This window comes from Pseudopipra pipra, chromosome 3, assembly GCF_036250125.1.
Source record: "Pseudopipra pipra isolate bDixPip1 chromosome 3, bDixPip1.hap1, whole genome shotgun sequence".
Taxonomy (NCBI): Eukaryota; Metazoa; Chordata; class Aves; order Passeriformes; family Pipridae; genus Pseudopipra; species Pseudopipra pipra.
Window position 1 is genome coordinate 92,346,054 of NC_087551.1, and position 18,794 is coordinate 92,364,847.

At 38.5% G+C, this 18,794-nt stretch overlaps 1 protein-coding gene and 1 long non-coding RNA gene across 12 annotated transcripts in view; one reads left to right on the top strand and one right to left on the bottom strand.

Annotated features, from left to right (window-relative positions):
• LOC135412012 (uncharacterized) overlaps nt 1–18,794 on the top strand; it is a 175,828-nt gene that overhangs the window by 84,092 nt on the left and 72,942 nt on the right. The window lies entirely within an intron of this gene.
• Nucleotides 1–18,794, bottom strand: part of MLIP (muscular LMNA interacting protein) — a 105,195-nt gene that overhangs the window by 18,572 nt on the left and 67,829 nt on the right. For all 9 annotated transcript variants that reach the window (XR_010429457.1, XR_010429456.1, XM_064650331.1 and 6 more), the window contains 6 exons: nt 16,782–16,847; nt 16,616–16,699; nt 16,468–16,527; nt 14,728–14,772; nt 12,027–12,071; nt 6,403–6,528 (listed from right to left, as the gene is read on the bottom strand). Coding sequence is in view for 7 of the 9 variants with exons in the window: in XM_064650331.1 (XP_064506401.1) it covers nt 6,403–6,528; nt 12,027–12,071; nt 14,728–14,772; nt 16,468–16,527; nt 16,616–16,699; nt 16,782–16,847 (426 nt within the window). In the remaining 2 variants the exon portion in view is untranslated. The remainder of the gene's footprint in view (nt 1–6,402; nt 6,529–12,026; nt 12,072–14,727; nt 14,773–16,467; nt 16,528–16,615; nt 16,700–16,781; nt 16,848–18,794) is intronic.

The window sequence follows — 18,794 nt, forward strand, 5'->3', positions numbered from 1 at the left end:
GTTCTACAGCCCTTTGATCATCTTTGTGGCCCATTTGTAGACTCTCACCAGTCTGCATATTTTTTGAATTGTGGAGATCAAAACTGGACACAGTATTCCAGGTGGAGGGTTTTGCTCTTCCACTTTACACAGTCTTCTGTCAGAGGCTGGAGGGATTCCCATCAGAAGCATGCTTTGGAGTTAACCACAGAGCTAAATGTTACCTCAGGCTCTCAATCACTGCAATAGATATATTCAAGTTCATCTTCCTAAGCTGTTTTGTTGCAATCAAAAGGAAAGGGAGTTTTTTAACTATACGAAGTTTAACTCATAATTATTCAGAATCAAGGAATTAAATAAGAGCAGCAGCACCTCTGGCTGGGGGGAAGGAGAGAGTGGGGAAGGAGAGATAACAAGGCAAGTAGGAACAGAATCAGCTCACTTAAATGGGAAACATTTTTATTTCAGAAACAGCCTATTCACAGATACAAGGAGAGAGCCACAATACCTTGTCTCCTCCCATCAAAGCTAAAACCACATTGTGAAGTGCTTTGGGACACAAGTTATGGATTTCATCAGTTTGAACAGTTATAATCTACAAAACCTGCAAAGTCTATCTTTTGGCTTCATCTGTGTAATTTCATCATCTAGGGAGATTCAGGTACTTGGTAGAGCTTCAAACAAAAACAATCTGGCATGGAGTCAAGGCTGCCTAAACACCACCACAGTGCCCTTCCAATAAAGCATTTCAGATAGAAATAGCTGTCATTTTCTTACACCCTAAGCCAACAAATGAAATGATCCTAGGTTTAGGACCTCACCATATCTAGTCTCACTAATGTAAGACACAGGTGGTCATTCTGGTTTTTCCCATTTCTGCAGGAACACTTGTTATAGGTAATTTTTTAACAAAAGTGCAGGTGAAGAATAACAACTTCATCCACTGGGACCTCCTGTCCCTTCTCAATACTGTACTTATAACATATTTAGAATGGTTATAAGAATTTATACCAGCAGGTTTTGCCCTCTAGTGGAACATGAAGCAAAACACAACACATAATTAGAAGGGTAACAGGTATAGAGTGACCATGCGGACACTGACCACGTGTTTAGTGGATGCCTGAAGATACAGCGAGTCACACTGCATATCATCCCTTATCCTAAGAGACGTGGAGTGGAGAGGGAGAACTTTGGGGAATTTACAGAAATAACGGTGCAGGTATAGTTGAGAATGGAAAAAAATTCGCATGCTGTCAGGATGTTGTTTACAGAAAGGGTCTAATTGTTTGAAATCTCAACATCTGATACTGTGTTTGCTGTACTGTGTTTTCTGCCACTTCAATTATTTATGACAATAAATTAAATAATTTCTTTTTAAAAGCATTAATAGCTCAGAATGTAGCTGGGTGGTGCAGGAAATAATAGGCAAATATTGTCAGGATTTTTACCAACATATATTGACTCAAATGTTAAATATTGATCATGTGAAAAAAATCAAAATTAATCATCCTTTTGTTATTGAAGAATATTAATATTAGAGACCCAAACAAAAACATTAAAAATTACAACTGAGGAATATTTACTTTTGGGGTAAATAAACCTCTGTTTGTATTAAGCTAGCCCAGTATTGACATCTGGTTACCCTGTTTCCAAAAAGAACAGCTAACATGATATACCAAAAAATTACACTATCTTAATTTTCTTCAGACAACTTTTCCCTGACTTATTCCCTTTTCTATTCAAATTTCCGAGTTTCTAGCATTGTTTTCATTAGCAACAGCAAACACCCATTTTGATTATAAAAAAATGGCTTTAGTGGTCATAGGAACTATTTGCTTGTTCATGTGAATGCCCTTCAATGAACCAGGAAACTTGTCAAAAAACACTTGATCATAAAATCATTGCTGCCTAAGTAAACATATCAGCCCAGTTCAGTAAAAATTTAAACTGAACCAAACCCAGTCTATCAAATGCTATCTGGTGAGGAAACCATGATGTAGCCTAAAGAAACAGTACCTAATGACTGGTTTTAACCTCTTGCATCTCAAAACAGGCTGTAAATCTCAAACTGGGATAATCTCTCCTGGCACCAAGGCCTGATCATTTGCAGACTGTGTTAGAAAAAGAGGACATGGAAGGGATGTGTCTGAGAGGTTCCAAACAACATCTTCTATGGACTTCCACAACTGACACTTTTCTAACACCAGGCAGGGGCCCTCTTGAGTTACCTTGTACCAGCTGCTCTTCAAAAAAACTTCAGTTAAGACACAGGGCACAGTGTTCACCTTACAGAGCTCATTAGCCAGCCCTGTTACCCACACACCTTGGATTACAGAGGTTTTTGTCTAAATTCTCCACTGTTGTTTCAAAGAAGAGAAGAATGTCAGCAATAACATAGAATCATAGAATCATAGGTGATGCCCTTTGTACTGGTAAGAGACAACTGCTTGTCAGGATGACAGATAGAGCCACTGGAAAAGCCCGTATTTCTCTCAGGTTATGCTCCCTTTGCTCACTCCCCAAGAAAAAAAGAAATACCCCATCACTTTAATGTGGGTAAATGTTAAAAGCAAACTGAGCCTGAGGGATGAAATAGATTATTCCTCCTTTGGAGAAGAAATAGTTTGAATGAAGAGTCATGGGAGCTCTGTCCTAGCTGGTCTGGAGGAGGAAAGATCTCACATAAGCTGTGCCAGGGAAAGGAGAAGCTGTAATATTTCCAGGAAATCCCTGGAGACACAGGCTTGTTTGAGATGCATCTCCCAGAGGACCTGCCAATACTGAATCTTAATGACTCAGCTCAATTCTGCCTAGAATTAAAATAATAAAAGTCTGACAAACCTCTTGAATCACACCACACTTGATGCTCACCTTATTGTACAAAGAGTTGTGTCTGTAAGGGCTACAAGAATTGTTGTGAACATGACATGTGATGGAAGACCAGTAGCTAAAAGGTCCAGAGTTTACACAGTCAGTGAGGGAGATGGATGGAGAATGCAAAGGGGACTTAGTTGGAGGAATCAGTTTAGTTGGATACAGAGGGTGTAGGAAAGCAGGCTTCAGTGAAAAAGAAAGCAAAAAACCAACCAACCAAAAACCAAAAGTAAACAGAAACAGATTAATGGGTGCAAAAAAGAAGTTAGTTTGGGCAGAAAGCAAAGTGCACCTTTTTTACATTTCATAGGTCTTGATGATTCACCAGAAAAGGTACTCAGCTTTCATGCCAATACTTGGCATGAAAGTGCACACACAAAAACCTGCTGTAGGTGTCCCATTGAACCAGTTATACTTTGACTGGGGTCCAGTGCATCTCCCTCCTGCTGCTCAACTGATGCTCAAGTGACAGAAAAGTAAAGCCCTGAAGGATCTTGTGCTAGGATAAAACAGCCACATTTGGGACATTTTATGAGAGGGTGGACTGGGACCAAAACCAATATGAAAACAGTGTCTGAGAGGTACAACAGAAACTTTGCCTTATCTGTGAACTAGCAGGAGCACTCCAGGCTTTTCAATAAGACTCTAACAAACCTTTTCAGACATTTAAGAGTTAAACCAGTGAAGGTGCATACACAATATACTTCACTGCTCTAAGTTGTCAGTAATTAATAGTGTTTCTGGCCAAAAAAAACGCAATATGTACATTCTTTTTGCACCTAAAGGATAAAATACTTTTAAAAAAAAAGATTTTGGCACACATCTCACACTTGGGTTTTTGTCAAGGTTGTTGACACAATACATCCTGAGTTCTCACTGACTTGGTTGGCTGAGTTTAGACCAGAAACTTCCCTGTGCTATGCCTTTTGATCTAAAGAACCAGAAAACTTGTGACAAGATCTAGGAGACTAGGAGCTAAGCATTCTGCTCTCTGTAGAAGTGGTGGTGCTAACCCAGTTGTCCTCAAATAAGAGTTTAGCAAGCATTGACTGTAGCTCCTAGTCTCCTAGTTTTAATTCCCAGCTTGTATATCCCATGAAAGCAATAAATTTACCTGATTTGGGGGCAACATTGGTAGGAACACCTCTCCCTCTCTGGAAGTCATCCACTGTGCAGCCAAAAATATTCACTTACTGAGAGCAAGTGAAGAGGGAGAATGAGTGTCTTTAAAGCCTAAAAACCCAGTGGTTAGAGACAGTCACAGCAATTTTCAAGCTGTTGTCTGGGCACCTAGCCCAGTCCCACAGTCAGTGCTGCAGCACTCTTACAGACACTAAAACCCCCCAGGAGAGTTTCACAGGTGCTGTAAGATTGTGAACATTCTCATGTGGGCACCCGAGTCTCCTCCACTCACAAGGAACTTATATTAGCACCATAAACCTACTCCGAGGGGCAAGAGCAGAAATTAAAAGCATATGCTGTCTTCTTCAGCACTTTAGTGTTTTCCCTAGATCTGGATATGATTGTATTATTAATTGTCCTGCTAGACCACCACTAGAATCACATACAAACAAAACCAGTTTCTGTTAAGTAAGTGAATCCATCTGAATACAAGTCACACTACTTTTTTTTCAGAACAAAGATGTCTTAATAGAGATCTTCTAAAATAACAAGTACTTTACAGCAAATTGTAACATTACTCAGGTTAGAATAAAAATATCAATTTATCAACAATATAAAGCACACAACAATGTTCTTTTAAATAAAAGAAGAAAAATTGAACATATTAACTGTAAAATTACCTTTTCTGTCTATTAAAGTCAGTGCATGATTTTTTTCATTCATTTTAATATGTAACTTTTATATGAAATAATTTTGGCTTTTTTGGTAACAACCACACTGATTAATGGACTTCAGTACTTCAGTACTTCAATATGTACCACAAGTAATTTATAAAGTGTAAGTTGATTGGTTTCTTCAATTAGCTTCAAATGTCAAAATGCTTCAAGCTATGGCAAGAACTCTAGGTTTGTATTTGCCTGAAAAGAAGAAGTTTGATGACTACATCATTCTTTCATCAGCAAAACTATAGCCAGCAGAATCAGTGCCCAGAGGTATGAGTTGCCCCTGCCTTTGCAGGAAGGCTCCACTGAGGTGGCCTAGGGAAGAAGCTCTCTAGCAACAGCTCCAGGTCAGCTCTCCTGCTCTTTCATTCCAGGCAAATGTCAGCACTGTACCTTGGCATCAGAAAGGTTTCAGTAAGTTAGAGCATGAGTAATGCACTATCAACTCACCTGTGATCTCTGAACTCAAATCTTCACAGTCAACCTCAAAAGTTCAGTCAAATTGTAAATCACTATTTTAATTCATTTTTTTTCTTGTATTTCTTATATTTCATGTAAAGTCTACATTCTATAGAAACCTCCTGATGCCACTCATATGTGTTCTTGGAATCTACTCATACTACAATTAATTCTTCTCTATTTGTACTGCTGCAATACCATTGAGAAACTCAGATTTTTCTACAGCAAATTAAAGCTATGGGGAGGAAAGAACTAAAATTAAAATCTTAATTAAATTCTCTTGCAGAGGCCTGCCATTGCTAAAATTTCTAGTGTGATTAGAGAGGCATAGGAGTAAGAGAAATTCAATTATAATGGTATTTTATTCACACTGTGTCTGACAACAGGACTATTGGTTTCATTTTGCTTCCATCCAGATGGAAAATTTGGAACATACTGGATAGCTTAATAAGCAGGGACATTTGAATTATGTATCACATTTAAGGTTTATTTGGCAATAATGCACACAAATATAAATGTACGAGAAAAGGCTGTCAGAGCCATTTATCTGGGATTTCTCCAAGATAAGAACTCATACAGGTCAGCAAAGTTCAAGATGTGTTTTTGCAAAGTGATCCTATGGCTTCATGCAGAGGGCTGTGGGTGAAGAGAGCATCTTTACTGCCCCACAGGCTGCCCATTAATGCTTCTCGTATGTGGCAGACGAACTGTACCCTCAATCAGTGGAGGAACATGGATATGAACCTTGGGGTTCATGCGTGTGGGGAGTGACTATGCACTGGGGAGTGACATTGGAAACACACTGGGGCTCCTCTTCAGTCTTCCTTGGAGAGGGAAGAGTGAACCTTGCCCAGTCCTTGCTGTCACTTCTCTTTAGAGAAGATTCAGGTCTGGGCCCCAAATGAAAGAAGCACTTTCTAATAGATCTGATCTAGACACCTGCTTGACAGGGAGGCACAAGATTTCAACTTACTATTATTACAGTGTTTCCTACAGACATCATAAAGAGGTCCTCTCCTCAACATACAGGTTTTTACATCACCAGAAAAAAAAGTCCCCGTAGAAAGCCCAGCTGCCCACCCCCAGCTTGAAGACTTCCCTTAAGAAGCCAGGTGCCCCTTGGGGAATCATCTAACTTTGCAAAATAAAAGAAGAGACCAGGACAAAACAAGGATCTATGTTTATTCCTTCTTCTTTAAGGAAATTAGCTGAAGCTATAAAATCCTTCAGAGTGAAAGCTACTCACCTGCTCAATACCTTGATCACTGATTTCTTCAAGGTACTTTTTAAAAGGATTAGGTTGATAGGGCTCCTCCTTTTGCTGTGCACTCTTTCCTTTCACCAGCACAGGACGAATGACACCGGGTTTTGTCTTGACCCATAGAACACCCAGGAGAGAAGAGATGGAAGAAAAATAACATAAAATACTTTACGATTTACAGATTATTTTTTAGACAAGTCAATTCCAGTGGGACTGTACTGACTAGATGTCAGAGACTGAAAAAGTTAATGATTTATGCATTCTGGGAGACTTCTACAGGCTTTTGACTTTCTGGTGGGCAACTGGGCCCATCCCCCCCCCCTCCTTCAGTGCAGAAGATGTCAAGACCCGAAAAGGCGGGAAGAGCTGAGTTTGCCACGCCCTCCTCGTGGACTCCGCGCCAAAAGAGGGGGACGCCAACCTATGGGGACGGCTCCCCGCCCTGGGGGAGGTGCTAAGTATATGAATTTTGACTGGTGACTTTGGGGGTTTGGCGGGGTTTTTGCTTTTCCTTCTCCCCCCACCACCTGCGGATCAAGACATCGCTGGATCCAGTGGGCGGTGATTATCTCATCTTCTTTCTTTTTCTTGCTCTCCCTTACTCTCACCCTGTCTTTCTCTCCCCTATGCATTTTTCTCCTCCCTAGAAAGGTTACAGCACTTAAAAATGTTATCTTACCTACTGATTCAAAATTGTTAAAATAAATCTTATCCATATATGTTTTCATACACCGATTATTTAGCGTCGTTTCGCTGTAATCCACCCCAAAGGAATTTTTGATGGAACCTGAGTTACCCCCCTCTCCCCTTTTCCTGGGGCGGGTCGTAACACTAGATTTTTAGAAGTTTTATTAATGACATATTTCACCATCAAAATTATTCAGGTGTCATGCTGCTTGGATTTCTTTTAATGTAGATTGTAGACTAAAAAGGCAAGAGCTGTTTTTAGGCACAGAACCTCATAGCTACTGAGTGTCAGTAGCTCAGTATGGTTTGTGGGTTTTGCTGTCTGTTTTTTTGCTGGCTGTTCAGCTGCATCTTGATAAGTTCAAGTCACACTTTATGCACAACCACACATCTGCTTTCACGCTGGGCTGCTCAAAACACTAACTGTGAAACAAGGAAGGACAACATGTGATGCTGTAATTTAACTTACACCCAGGTTAGGGGAAAGTCTTTCTGGGGAATAATACTACTGATTGCATGCTGGATTTTATAGAGTCATAGAACCATGGAGTAATTTAAGTTGAAAAAGGCTTCTAAGATCATCGAGTCAAACCATTGACCTAGCACTGCCAAGTCCAACACTAAACTATATCCCTAAGTGCCACAGCTTTCCAGCCACTCTACCCCAAACCTGTAGTGTTCCATGGGGTTGTCATGACCCAAGGGCAGGACCCGGTATTGGCTTTGTTGAACCTCATATAAGGCAAGAGGGATGTCCATTGAAGGGGAGGGTACAGGAGGCAGAAAATGTCCTCCTGTTTTGTGCTCTGCTTCTGCCCTGGGAAAGGATGGAGCAGTGCCCAGGGTGAACATGGCAGAGGCAGGGAGAAGCGCAATGCACTTGGTAAGAGCAAGGTCCAGGAACAAAAATATGTTCCCTCAGCTTTGTGTTTTATCCCCTGCATCCTTTCAACAGGTTGGGGCACTTCCATTTGTCTCCTAAATAAGAAAAAAATGCAACTGAAAGCAAAAAATCAACCATGCAGTGATATTGTTTTTAAAGAGTAATAACTGCCAAGCTGCATCAAAAACTTTTTCATTACAAAGGTCAACTTAGTGAAAGATGCAGTGCTCATTTAATGAATTTATGGTCCATAGTTCATGACTTATCTTTGTAGGACTCACCATAAAATACTTATTTTCCTATCAACATTTTTGAAAAGCATTCATAAAAATGTCTGGCTTTCAACAGAAAGGTAAATATAAAACTAAAAATGAAAGGTACACTTGTTATCAAGTCATCATTATGCAGACAAAGGACCTGTGGCCTTCTAGCACTCCTCCACACCATGTAACCATGCAATTAAAAGCCCATTGAGGTACCTGAAATCATCAAGGATAAGCTACTCTCCTTATGTAAGAAACCTCTTCCAAAAGCATGAGGTAGAAATGCTTTTAAGGTAGCATTTTCCAAACAACAATCATGCACTCAAGTGCTGACTGAGTCATATGTTTATGTCTGACTCTGCTAACAGAGTGACAGATATCAACCAGAATTCTAAATACTTTATTGGTTTCTGAGAAGCTACATAAAATCTTTGATCCAAAACTAAAACTTGAACTCTTTCCTTGATGGCAGTTGTATCAGCTGACACTGCTAAGAAACAAGCTAAAACTTAGTTTTGCCAAGGAAAATGTTGGTCTTCCTACAATGACATTAAAAAATGGTAAAGGCTGTTATGGTAACACTGGGCTGCCATGGTATGTTTACAGCCCTTTCGACAAATTACACAGGGCAGAGACACAAGTTCCAGAGCTGACCCATAATAAGGGGTACTGATTTAGTGCCATGGTGCTCCCTGGCATGGTTTTGGCCCAGGTCAACAAGTGCATAATCAGAAATAAGCTATAGGCTGGGCCAGGGTGCCTCTCTATAGGCAGTATGGATGTAGTCACTCCCCTTCAGGAACAGAAGGTATTTTGTATGAAAATGAGCCTTGTATGATACGTGCATGAAAAGTCAGAAGACTGAATTTCTCATTGGCAGGTGTATGGCCATGTTCACCTCTGATTTTTTTTCCTGTTATTATGACACTGGTTGCCCCTGAGATCTTGCTGAAACTGGTGGGTCAGGTCCCAGTTGCAATCCCGTCCCTGCCCATAGCGGGGGCATTGAAACTAGCTGATCATTATGGTTCAAACCCTTCTACTATAGTGAGTCAGAGAATCCACAAAAGGAGAAGTAATTAGTTGAATAATAAATCCTGCACAATTTCTAAGTCAAAATGTAACTACTGAAGAAACATTCATGGAAATCACACTGTGTTCAGAGACAGCATTGCTGCCTGAACAAAAAACATGCACAAGAATTCCAGTATAGTGATAGCAATTTAAAACCAGCGAAATAAAAAAAAAAAAAAAAAAAAAAAAAAAAAAAAAAAAAAAAAGAAAGAAAAAAGGAACTGCCAAAAGGATGAAATGGTTATAAGTGACTGGAATGCTACTTAAGACAGTAACATTTAGAGAAGCTGTGCATCACCTTATAAAGAGACTTGAAGAGACCAATAAATACTGGAATGTTCAAAGAGCAGTGCAAAGAAGTGAAAAAAAGAATAAGGAGGAAAAGGTTCTGAAGACAGGAAGTTGAGAACCTAAGAAAAAAAATCTAGCCTTTAATATAAAAATGTCATGCATTAGGCCAAAAAAGACTTTGAAAGAAAAACTTGCTAAATTTCCTCATAACTAAATGTCTGGGGCCACTAGATATAACTGAGGCATAAAAAACATGCATGAAGAAGAGAAGATCAAGGCTGAAAATTGATTCCTCACTTCAGCTTTCCCCACAGGAACACTTAGGAAGGTTCTCACACTGTCAAAAAAATATTTTGGAGGAACTGTCTCAAGTACAGTGTCAATAACACAGATTTGAGAACAAATAAGTAAAATGAGCAACTAAAGCTCAAGGAATAAATAAAGTTGTAAAGCAATTCCAGTGTGAAACCATGAAGCAGACCAGGAATCACACAAATCCATACATGTGACATTTCAAGCTGTGCAAAGTAGTAGGAACAAATTACACTAAAGAGCAGAATTAGTATACATTTGAACAAATAATAGGGAATGGGTTTTGAAAGGGCACTCATGTCAGACAAGTCTTACAGTTATTTTGAAGAGTTATTGATCTAAGAAAGCTGGCTGTTAGAGCAGATGTATGTTATGTTTAAATTAGCAGTACAAAAAACTTTATACTGCTATAAAAAACACAATACAGGAGGTCAATTGCAACAGACCATCCCATGTGAGGCTCAGTGTTTGGGGTTTTTTCCGCTGCATCCCTAAACACATGACCAGGGATAACAAAATGAGGCTGCATCACAGATTATAAAGTTTAGTGGATGTGCATCCATGCTGTCTGGAACAGGCTTTGGTGAAGGTCTTTCAGCAAGGTCTATGAAATAGATATGGATATTTTCTAGATCAGCTAGAAAAGAGTGGCTGGGAAGGTGACAAAATTTGCTGGTAATACTGACTAGGGGAGTAAAAACAAAGTATCAGTGCAAAGAGTTGCAGAGATCTTGCAATACTGAGTGAATGAATGATATAAGGCAGGTAAAACAACTGAATTCAGCATTGATACATTTTGCTTAACTATATGCTAAATTTGCACTTGCACTGACTAACTATCTAACTCAGAAACTCTATCTTGCTACTCAGGAAATATATCTTAGCTTTATTGTATACAGTTCTATGCATACATTGGCTTACTGCTCAATACAAGTAAGAAGAACTAAATAAAGTACTAAAAATTGTTAAGAAAGGAATAGAAAAAGCAAAAAAGGACCTTATCACATCATCATGTAAATAGGAAGCACTGTTTCAGAGCTATACAAGAGCAGTTTATGGCTTTAGTCTCCCAGTCTCAAAAACAAAAACCCGAAAAAATATAGAAAGGGCCAACAAGGATCATCAATGATATGGGACAGTATCTATACTACTTGAGTGACTAAGCAATTTTTAATTTTCTGCATGAAACAGAGATGACTGGTAATGTATTATTGTTAACACCTAGAACATCATTAATATTATTTAGAAAGTGAAGAAAGAAACTTATTTGCTGTTTCAGCACAAGAACTGAGGTCAAGCAGTATGTTTAAAACAAAGAATTAAAGTACTATTTTACACAATGAGTAATTAAAAAGTAAAACCTATTGCTATAGAATGTTACAGATATCAAAACATAATAAAATTCAAAAAATAACTGGAAAAAATCATGAAAGAAGATGTAGTCAAAGATTACTAGGCAGAAGAAATCAACTCAGGAAGTCCCTAAGATTCCATTAGCTGAAATACAACGGGAAAGATTCTCATCCATGTCTCCTTTTTTTCCCTAAGCATTCAGCAGCAGTGACTGTCACTTGGACAGGCTCCATGACTTCTCTTCTGACTCTTCTTCAGAAAGTTTGGCTCCAAGACTAAATTATGATGACAGCTAAAATGAACATCTGATGCATAACCACTCTTTCTTTTAATCTTACCCTTGCTTTTCACTAGTTAAGTCAGCTTTAATGTAAAACAGTGTATAAGAAGAAAATAGATGCTATAATCTTGTTACATATAAACAAAATTTTAGAAGTGGAATATTGAAAGAGTTCTAGAACCAGCAACAGATTCTATTGCTGTTACACACGTCAAGATTCAGCAAGACTCTAGTTTGTCATTTGTTCCATGGGTTTACATGTAGTGTTAGGATTCACAGTTACTTAAAACAGCTGTGTATTCAGTACAGAAAAAAAAGAATGCAGATCTGTAGATGCAGTGCAGCTTTGTAGGAAGATACAGACTGTAGTTTTTTCCAAAGGACTAAGAAAGCATTTAATAATGAATATTCTTTAGTGCTTGTGCAAATTTTGAAAAACAGTGTATCAGAGTTGTGTCATACATACCATCTGACTCTCTGTTACCATAGGCACCGATTTGTAAAGGCTGGCCTGCAAAAATATCAATAATATGGACATTAATTTTTTTAATTAATCATGAGAAATTCTCATTTAGAGAATTATTATTCCAAATCAGTGGTATCATCCCTACAGCCAACAGATATGCACTATTATAAAATGGTGAAGGGGATCATATCAAAGACCACACAGTTTTAAAAGTTATTAAATTACAACTATAGTACTTTGTTAGCTGGTACAAACTGCTGTAATTTCACTGAAGTCAGCGATGCTTTCGTACTTTTTATACACTCCCTTGCTACTTGCACAGTTATTTACATTCCTAAAAGGCTCTGATGTATGTGAAAAAATAAAAAGTAGTTGAAGCCAAGGCAAATCTATGACATTTAATTAATAAATGGAAGGCTATTTCAACATATTTGTATATCTACTACTCCATATAACCCATTGAAGTAATTAGCAATACAATAACGTGTGCATACATATATCTTTATATGTGTGTGGTTATAAATAATACTTCAGTGTTACTCATGAACAAATTAAAGCTTCTGTTTTAACAAAAAATGCCCTCAAAACAACATTTTGACAAGCATCTCAATATTAGACAACATAAGTATAAAAGGATTAAGAAAATTATACTGCTAAACTAATATTTTTATTCTTTCTAGTAAAATTAATTCAGTTGCATAAACTAAAAGCCTCCTACCAAAGGCAAAAAAAAAGATTTGGAAAAAGAAAGAAAAAAAAGATGGGTAAAAATTATTACTCCAGGACACCTCAGAGAGTCACTCCAGACCTCCTGGCATTACTCACAATTTGATGTTGTTGTACATGTCTGTACAATACTCAGTTCCTGATTTATACTGGAGACACTGTTAGATTGACTCCAAGTAGGCCCCTTGTTTCAAAACAAACATGTTGTACCTACTATGAAGAAATGTTGCCCTCTGAACTATACCTCCTCTAGCAAACAAAAGTCAGCACACAGAGAGGCTCACTCAGGGACAGGTCCTTTCCAGTAAATGGGCAGCACACTTCCTTGCATGCTTTGATCCACAACTGCCATTATTCCAGACAGTTTTCCATCATGACCATCATGGAGCATGTTGCTCTTGTTGAGCTGAAGGGATAAAGACATCCTGGGTCTCGTGCTGGGTTGGGGGCCTCACTTTGAGAGAGGGAAGTGGGAGGGGAAGAGAAGACAACTCTGTGGAAAACCACCTCAGTGTGCCCTTGTCCTAAGGGCCAGAGGACAAACCACCACCTGGTTTATTAGCTGCAACAGAAAGAGCGTTTGTATGTCCTACCAAGGAAGCAGAGTGAGAGAAAGGGAAAGACCTGTGATGTATGGATGCTATTTGGGACACCTGAAACATCCCTCAGGAGACTCTGCTGCAAAGTACAGCAATGGTAGAGTCCAAGAGAGCCTGGATCCACCAAGTTCAGGCATCACAGCACAGCCTGGAGACCCTGGTCTCTTTTTTGACACACAGAAAATTAAACATGCTTGCAGAGTTTATAGGAAAGGTTAGCTTATCAATAATCCTCTGTGTTACTCCCAGACATGCTTTTAAATATTGATTTGTTTCATTGATCTAGAAAGTTCCAGTGGAGATTAGAAATAAAAGTGTTTGTAAGGGTGATTTTCCATGCCAGCAAAGAGAAACTAACTGTATCCCTAGACATATAAGTTGGATGCCTGAATTTATGGTATATGTCAGCTCCAGTTTTGAGAGCTAGAGATCTGCACTGGAGTGGTATTAAATGCACTCTGTTTTCAAAGACTACCTTTGAAGTACACTCCTTTATTTCATTAAAAATCTCTCTTCCAATATTCTTCCTAATTAGTATGAGACAGCACAATCTGTCAAGTAAAAATGACAGTATGCAATAAAATATGCACATTCAAGAAGCAAAACTGAATTAATCAGTCAAGCATTGTGCAGTTATAAAACTGTGAGACCTTTATTGCTTTGCCAGCACTGCTTTGATTTGAGGTTCAATAGAAGTGCTGAATGATGAATAGTAAGATTTCTCACCACATGACTAGATGAATTGCAAGTAAAACGCAGTAACTGTGTGTGCTAGTGAGAATTAAAATGTTAACTGGGACTAATGTTTCAATAATTGAACAAATTACTCAATACAGATATTTTCATCATATGTTGGAAAGTGTGAGTATGTGACAAAAAAGCTTCTATTCATCTAAACTGTGGGGTTTCAGCCAGCTCTATACCTTGAAAAGTTTGGGTCAACCCCAAATTCTGATGGATAATCAAGAACTAAAGGACTTCTACCAAAGCAAGTCCTGTACAGTGCAGGCTGAGTCCAAACAAATGCATCCTTCAGCACCCATAACAGTCTGTTTGCCAAATAGCTGAGCTTTTGCCCCATACTTAAAGGAAACAACAACAAACAAGTTTGTGAGGAAATTAATTTCAACATCATATTCATACAGGTAAAATTATCAACAGACACAACACTGAAGAGACTCCAGACGTGATGGATTTACAACAGTGAGAAGACATCTCAAGTCTCAATTGCCAGCACTGTAATATATTCACTTCACTGTGTTAGTCAAGATCTGATGTCAAAAGTAGAGGTCTGTGCAGTTACCCTGTATTGTTTAACAGGAGACAAAGTAAACATTTCTGCATATAAAATACAGAGTAATTATAAAAGTACTTACATATTTGGTTTCACGCCCAGCTGCTTTCTGAAGCGTTGTTGACATCTTGTAAAAAAATAGATATATAAAATATATATTTAGTTACTCTGAAGAATAACTCCAAGAGATTTTCAACATTGTGAGAAGTTATTAATTGCTCAAATTCAGGAAAACTTAAGTTTTCCAGAAATAATCACACAATACGTAAGAATAACATGTTTATGTTTTGCTTGGTAGAAAATACTACTCAATTTTACTGCTCAAAAACATTGATCCCCCTCTACTGAGGATGACATTTAATTTATCTCTGAGAATTCTTGTAACAAAATGCTTATTATTAGATATAAGTGTGGTTGCCCCATAAATTTAAGTTACATTTGCTCAGAAAATAATCTGAAATGCTCTCATTTATAAGAACTTGCTTTCATGTGATTAAAAGCATTTACTTGTACACTCTTATTTTTTTTCTTGTCTATGACCTTCTTTTACCCTCTGTTAAGAACTTTTTTTATCTTGTTCTGAGATCCTCACAATCTTTAGCTTGGTCCCTATCCTGCAGCCTGTTAAACTCGCCTTTTGCCCACTTTATTTTGGTTTTATGACTGCTAACAGATGCCTTCCATTCTCAATTGCCCCAGGAAGTAGGTTTTGGATGCTACAGCTCAACTTAGTAACACCATTTTAACCACCTCAGTTTCTTCAGGCATTGGAAAACATACTCTCAATAACAGCATCTGCCTGCTTCTTCAGCTGTGATCATATTTCTGTCTTTCAGACTCTCGAAATTCAATTCACCACTGCATGCTGATTGACAGAAGTAATTTCAAAAATGAAAACTAACTTTGAAGTGCAGACTGAATATAGCCACTCAGAAATGCTGGATCCGTGCCCTATTTTTGCATGGTGAACTGGATATTCTGCAGGATATTTTGAATGCATTAACTTTTTGATGTGTTCATCTGCCAAAAATTCCTTTCCTCCCATTTCCAGTTGGATTTCTGCAATTTTCACTTTCCTACAGCTACCAGGACCAACTTAAATTTACCTGGAGCGAAGAGAATACAGGACTTTCTTCCACTGGTTAGTCATTCTTATGAACCCAGAGGGCACATCAGTACAACATAATGAAACTAGAAGTTTAGAAATATAAAATTAACCCTGCTTCTCACTACCTGTTTCTTAGTTATCCAGGATGAATCAATATTGCAGACATTGTCCTTCTGGGAGGGGCCACAGTAAAAATGAAATCAGAACTTTAGAACAAGTCTGCTTATTAATTTAATTATCCCATTATTTGAGTATCGATAATGAACATGAAAAAAACCCAATGTTCTGAAAGATGCTTCCAGTGTAGGAAGCTAGAACATTACACTGGTTGCTCTGTAGTAGAGTTGCTCGTCCCATAGATGGGACAAAATCTGGAAGATGGCCAGAGACCCTGCGATATGGCAGGCAAGGTATGAAGGATTTCTTCCTTGTGGATGCTAGCTTCTGAAGCCTTAATACACAGTTTCTTTTCCATAATATTTCTCCCTCTGACTTCAGGAAAGTGTCCTGCAACAAGCACTGCACTGACTTCAGGGCTACAGTTCTGTCCTTGCATGTCTTTTAAATCACCAGAAACTTCTGATGTTGCATCTCTCAGCTGCAGCTTTGTGTTGCCATCAGTTTTACTGTTGCAGTAGGTTATATTGTGATTTTGCTTGCCCCAATATGTACTTGGAAAGAGCCCTTGGTATGTGGATGGGCTTATTTACCTACCTTGCCAACATCTGACTCCATGCTCATCTGCAGAAAACTTGGAGAAGACTCACACCGGCGCTGTAAAATTATTTTCAAAAGACTTGTTAATGACAAGAGACAAAAGAAAAGAAAGAGAAAAAGTCAATTCCACATACTGATGGGTTACCATAGTCAATGGGTCCTGCAGGACTTGATCAATGACAGCACACAGCTCTTCTGTTTGTTGTCTAAGCTGGACAGGGGAGCACATCTGAAAAAGGAGGATGGATCACTCAATTAATCTTGGCTTTTTGTTTTCAAATACAGATGTGAAAGATAAATAACATCACTACCTCTGAATGAGTGTCCAAAGCAGTGCCTTCAGTCACACTCACAGGCTTCGTTGGCTCTTCTAATGCCTGCAATTCAAGAGCTATTGGTGTGATATGGAGTTCAAAATTTTAAAAACCAAACAAACATACACTTTTTTGAAATAGTCTGTTTAAAAAAGGTGGTGTTTTCTATTTAACCATAAAAAGATAGGGAAAATAAAGAAACTACAGGCCTAGTAATGTTCTTCTGGTTACCAGCATCTGATTCTGAATGAGATAGGGGTTTACAGAGAAAGAGAGAGTATTCAAGCAGGGTGAATTGTCTCTACTTTTAGAAATCAGAAACTAGCAGTTTAAATTGTCTTCTTCAACAATGCCCCCTCCTTCCAAGTAAACATGACACTGTGAGTGTCTACTGTGTGCCACAGAGGTGTCGGGTGGCTACCACCACAGGAGAGCCAGCAGATGGATGGGTATGCAGGTGGACAAGGCAGGGACCCAAGCACACAGGAGCCCTTTATTTTCCTCCAGTAGATGTTTTCTGTAAAAAGTGTCTCCTGTTTAAAGAGGATGGTGATTTCACCTTGCAACAAATACAGTGCTTGTTCTTGGGTTTTAGCCAGAAATCAGAAATATATAAAGTAAAATATGTTCTGTACATTTGTAATCTCACACTAAGCATGTATACAATCTCTCCAGAACAAAACACAAGCCTCTTGTGCTTGAAAATACCTATTGCTTTCCTGTATCCATACTTGGAGCAGGTTTGAGAACAGCAGGAATCAGTTTGCTGATCCCTTCACTTCATATGGAAACTCACAAAACACCCTCAAAAGCCAAAAACCACTGCTCAGTTCCCTTTTCATCTTTATCCAGCATCTGCAAAGTACATTCTCCCTGCCATCACCCATTTTTTCTTTGAAGTGATTTTCAAATAGACACCTGCTGAGACCAAAAATTACTCTGGAAGCTTGCTGATGTGTGAAGCTGGACTAAAGGGGAGGGAAGTGCAGGGTGGATTTTTCTTGTTTGTTTGTTTAACACATGTTTTTGTGAGATTTCATTTTGCTAGTTAGTAAAAAAAAAATCCCATGGATGTGGGATTCTGCAGGAATAGACTGATCCCAGTGAGGTGGGTATGAGGGCTGCCAGATACAGAAGACATATGTAGAGTTGTGAGGAAAATGTCAGAATCTTAAAAAAAAGAAAATAAGCATATTTATTTCTGAGTTTAATTTTGCTGAGTACATTTTTTTTTCTTTCTTTGTCCAGCTACTGGCAGCATACATCTGTGTATGCCTAAGCAAAAAATTAATGACAGTTTATTTTTAATATTATTCTAACACCATCCACAAATGTTCTTGCACAGAAGCACATTTATGGAACACCATGTCTTCTACTAAGATGAAGGGTAGTTGCTTTCCAAACATTTCTTCCTTCCCCTCCATCTCTAGACAAATGTGTTGCCTTAGAGTAGTTGCAGTTTAAAAGGAAAAAGTAAAAGAATAATGCATTTTGATATACAGAAATTAATGTAATCTTATCCCAAGACAGACCATGAAAAGATAAATAGTCTCTCATCTCTGCTGTCTCATCACACTTAGCCAGCTGAAGTTTCAGATCAACACAGTCCCATTGAACAGGAGGGCTCAGCTAAGGTGGGCTCAGCACTGCACTCAAGTACTGTGTCCCTAGTTCAACTTCAGTCAAGATTACATCCTCCTGATAAACATAAAAGTAAGTGATAAAATTAAGTAGAAGAGTCATTTCAATATCTATTAGGGTCAGGATTGACAAAGCAGGCTGTTATAGAGATGATGAGTCTGAATAAGACTTAGGAAAAATGAAAAGTTTTAATCAATCATGGGTTTGGAATGGGGAAATTGCTAAGCTTCTCAAAACCCCCAAGAAGCCAGTAGGACAATAAGCATAGTCAAGGAACTGTTAAGAGAAAACCACATGTTTCTGTTTCATAGTCACTGCATCAAAGTAGTGGGCGAACACAATCAAGGGTAAGGAGCAACTACCCCTAAG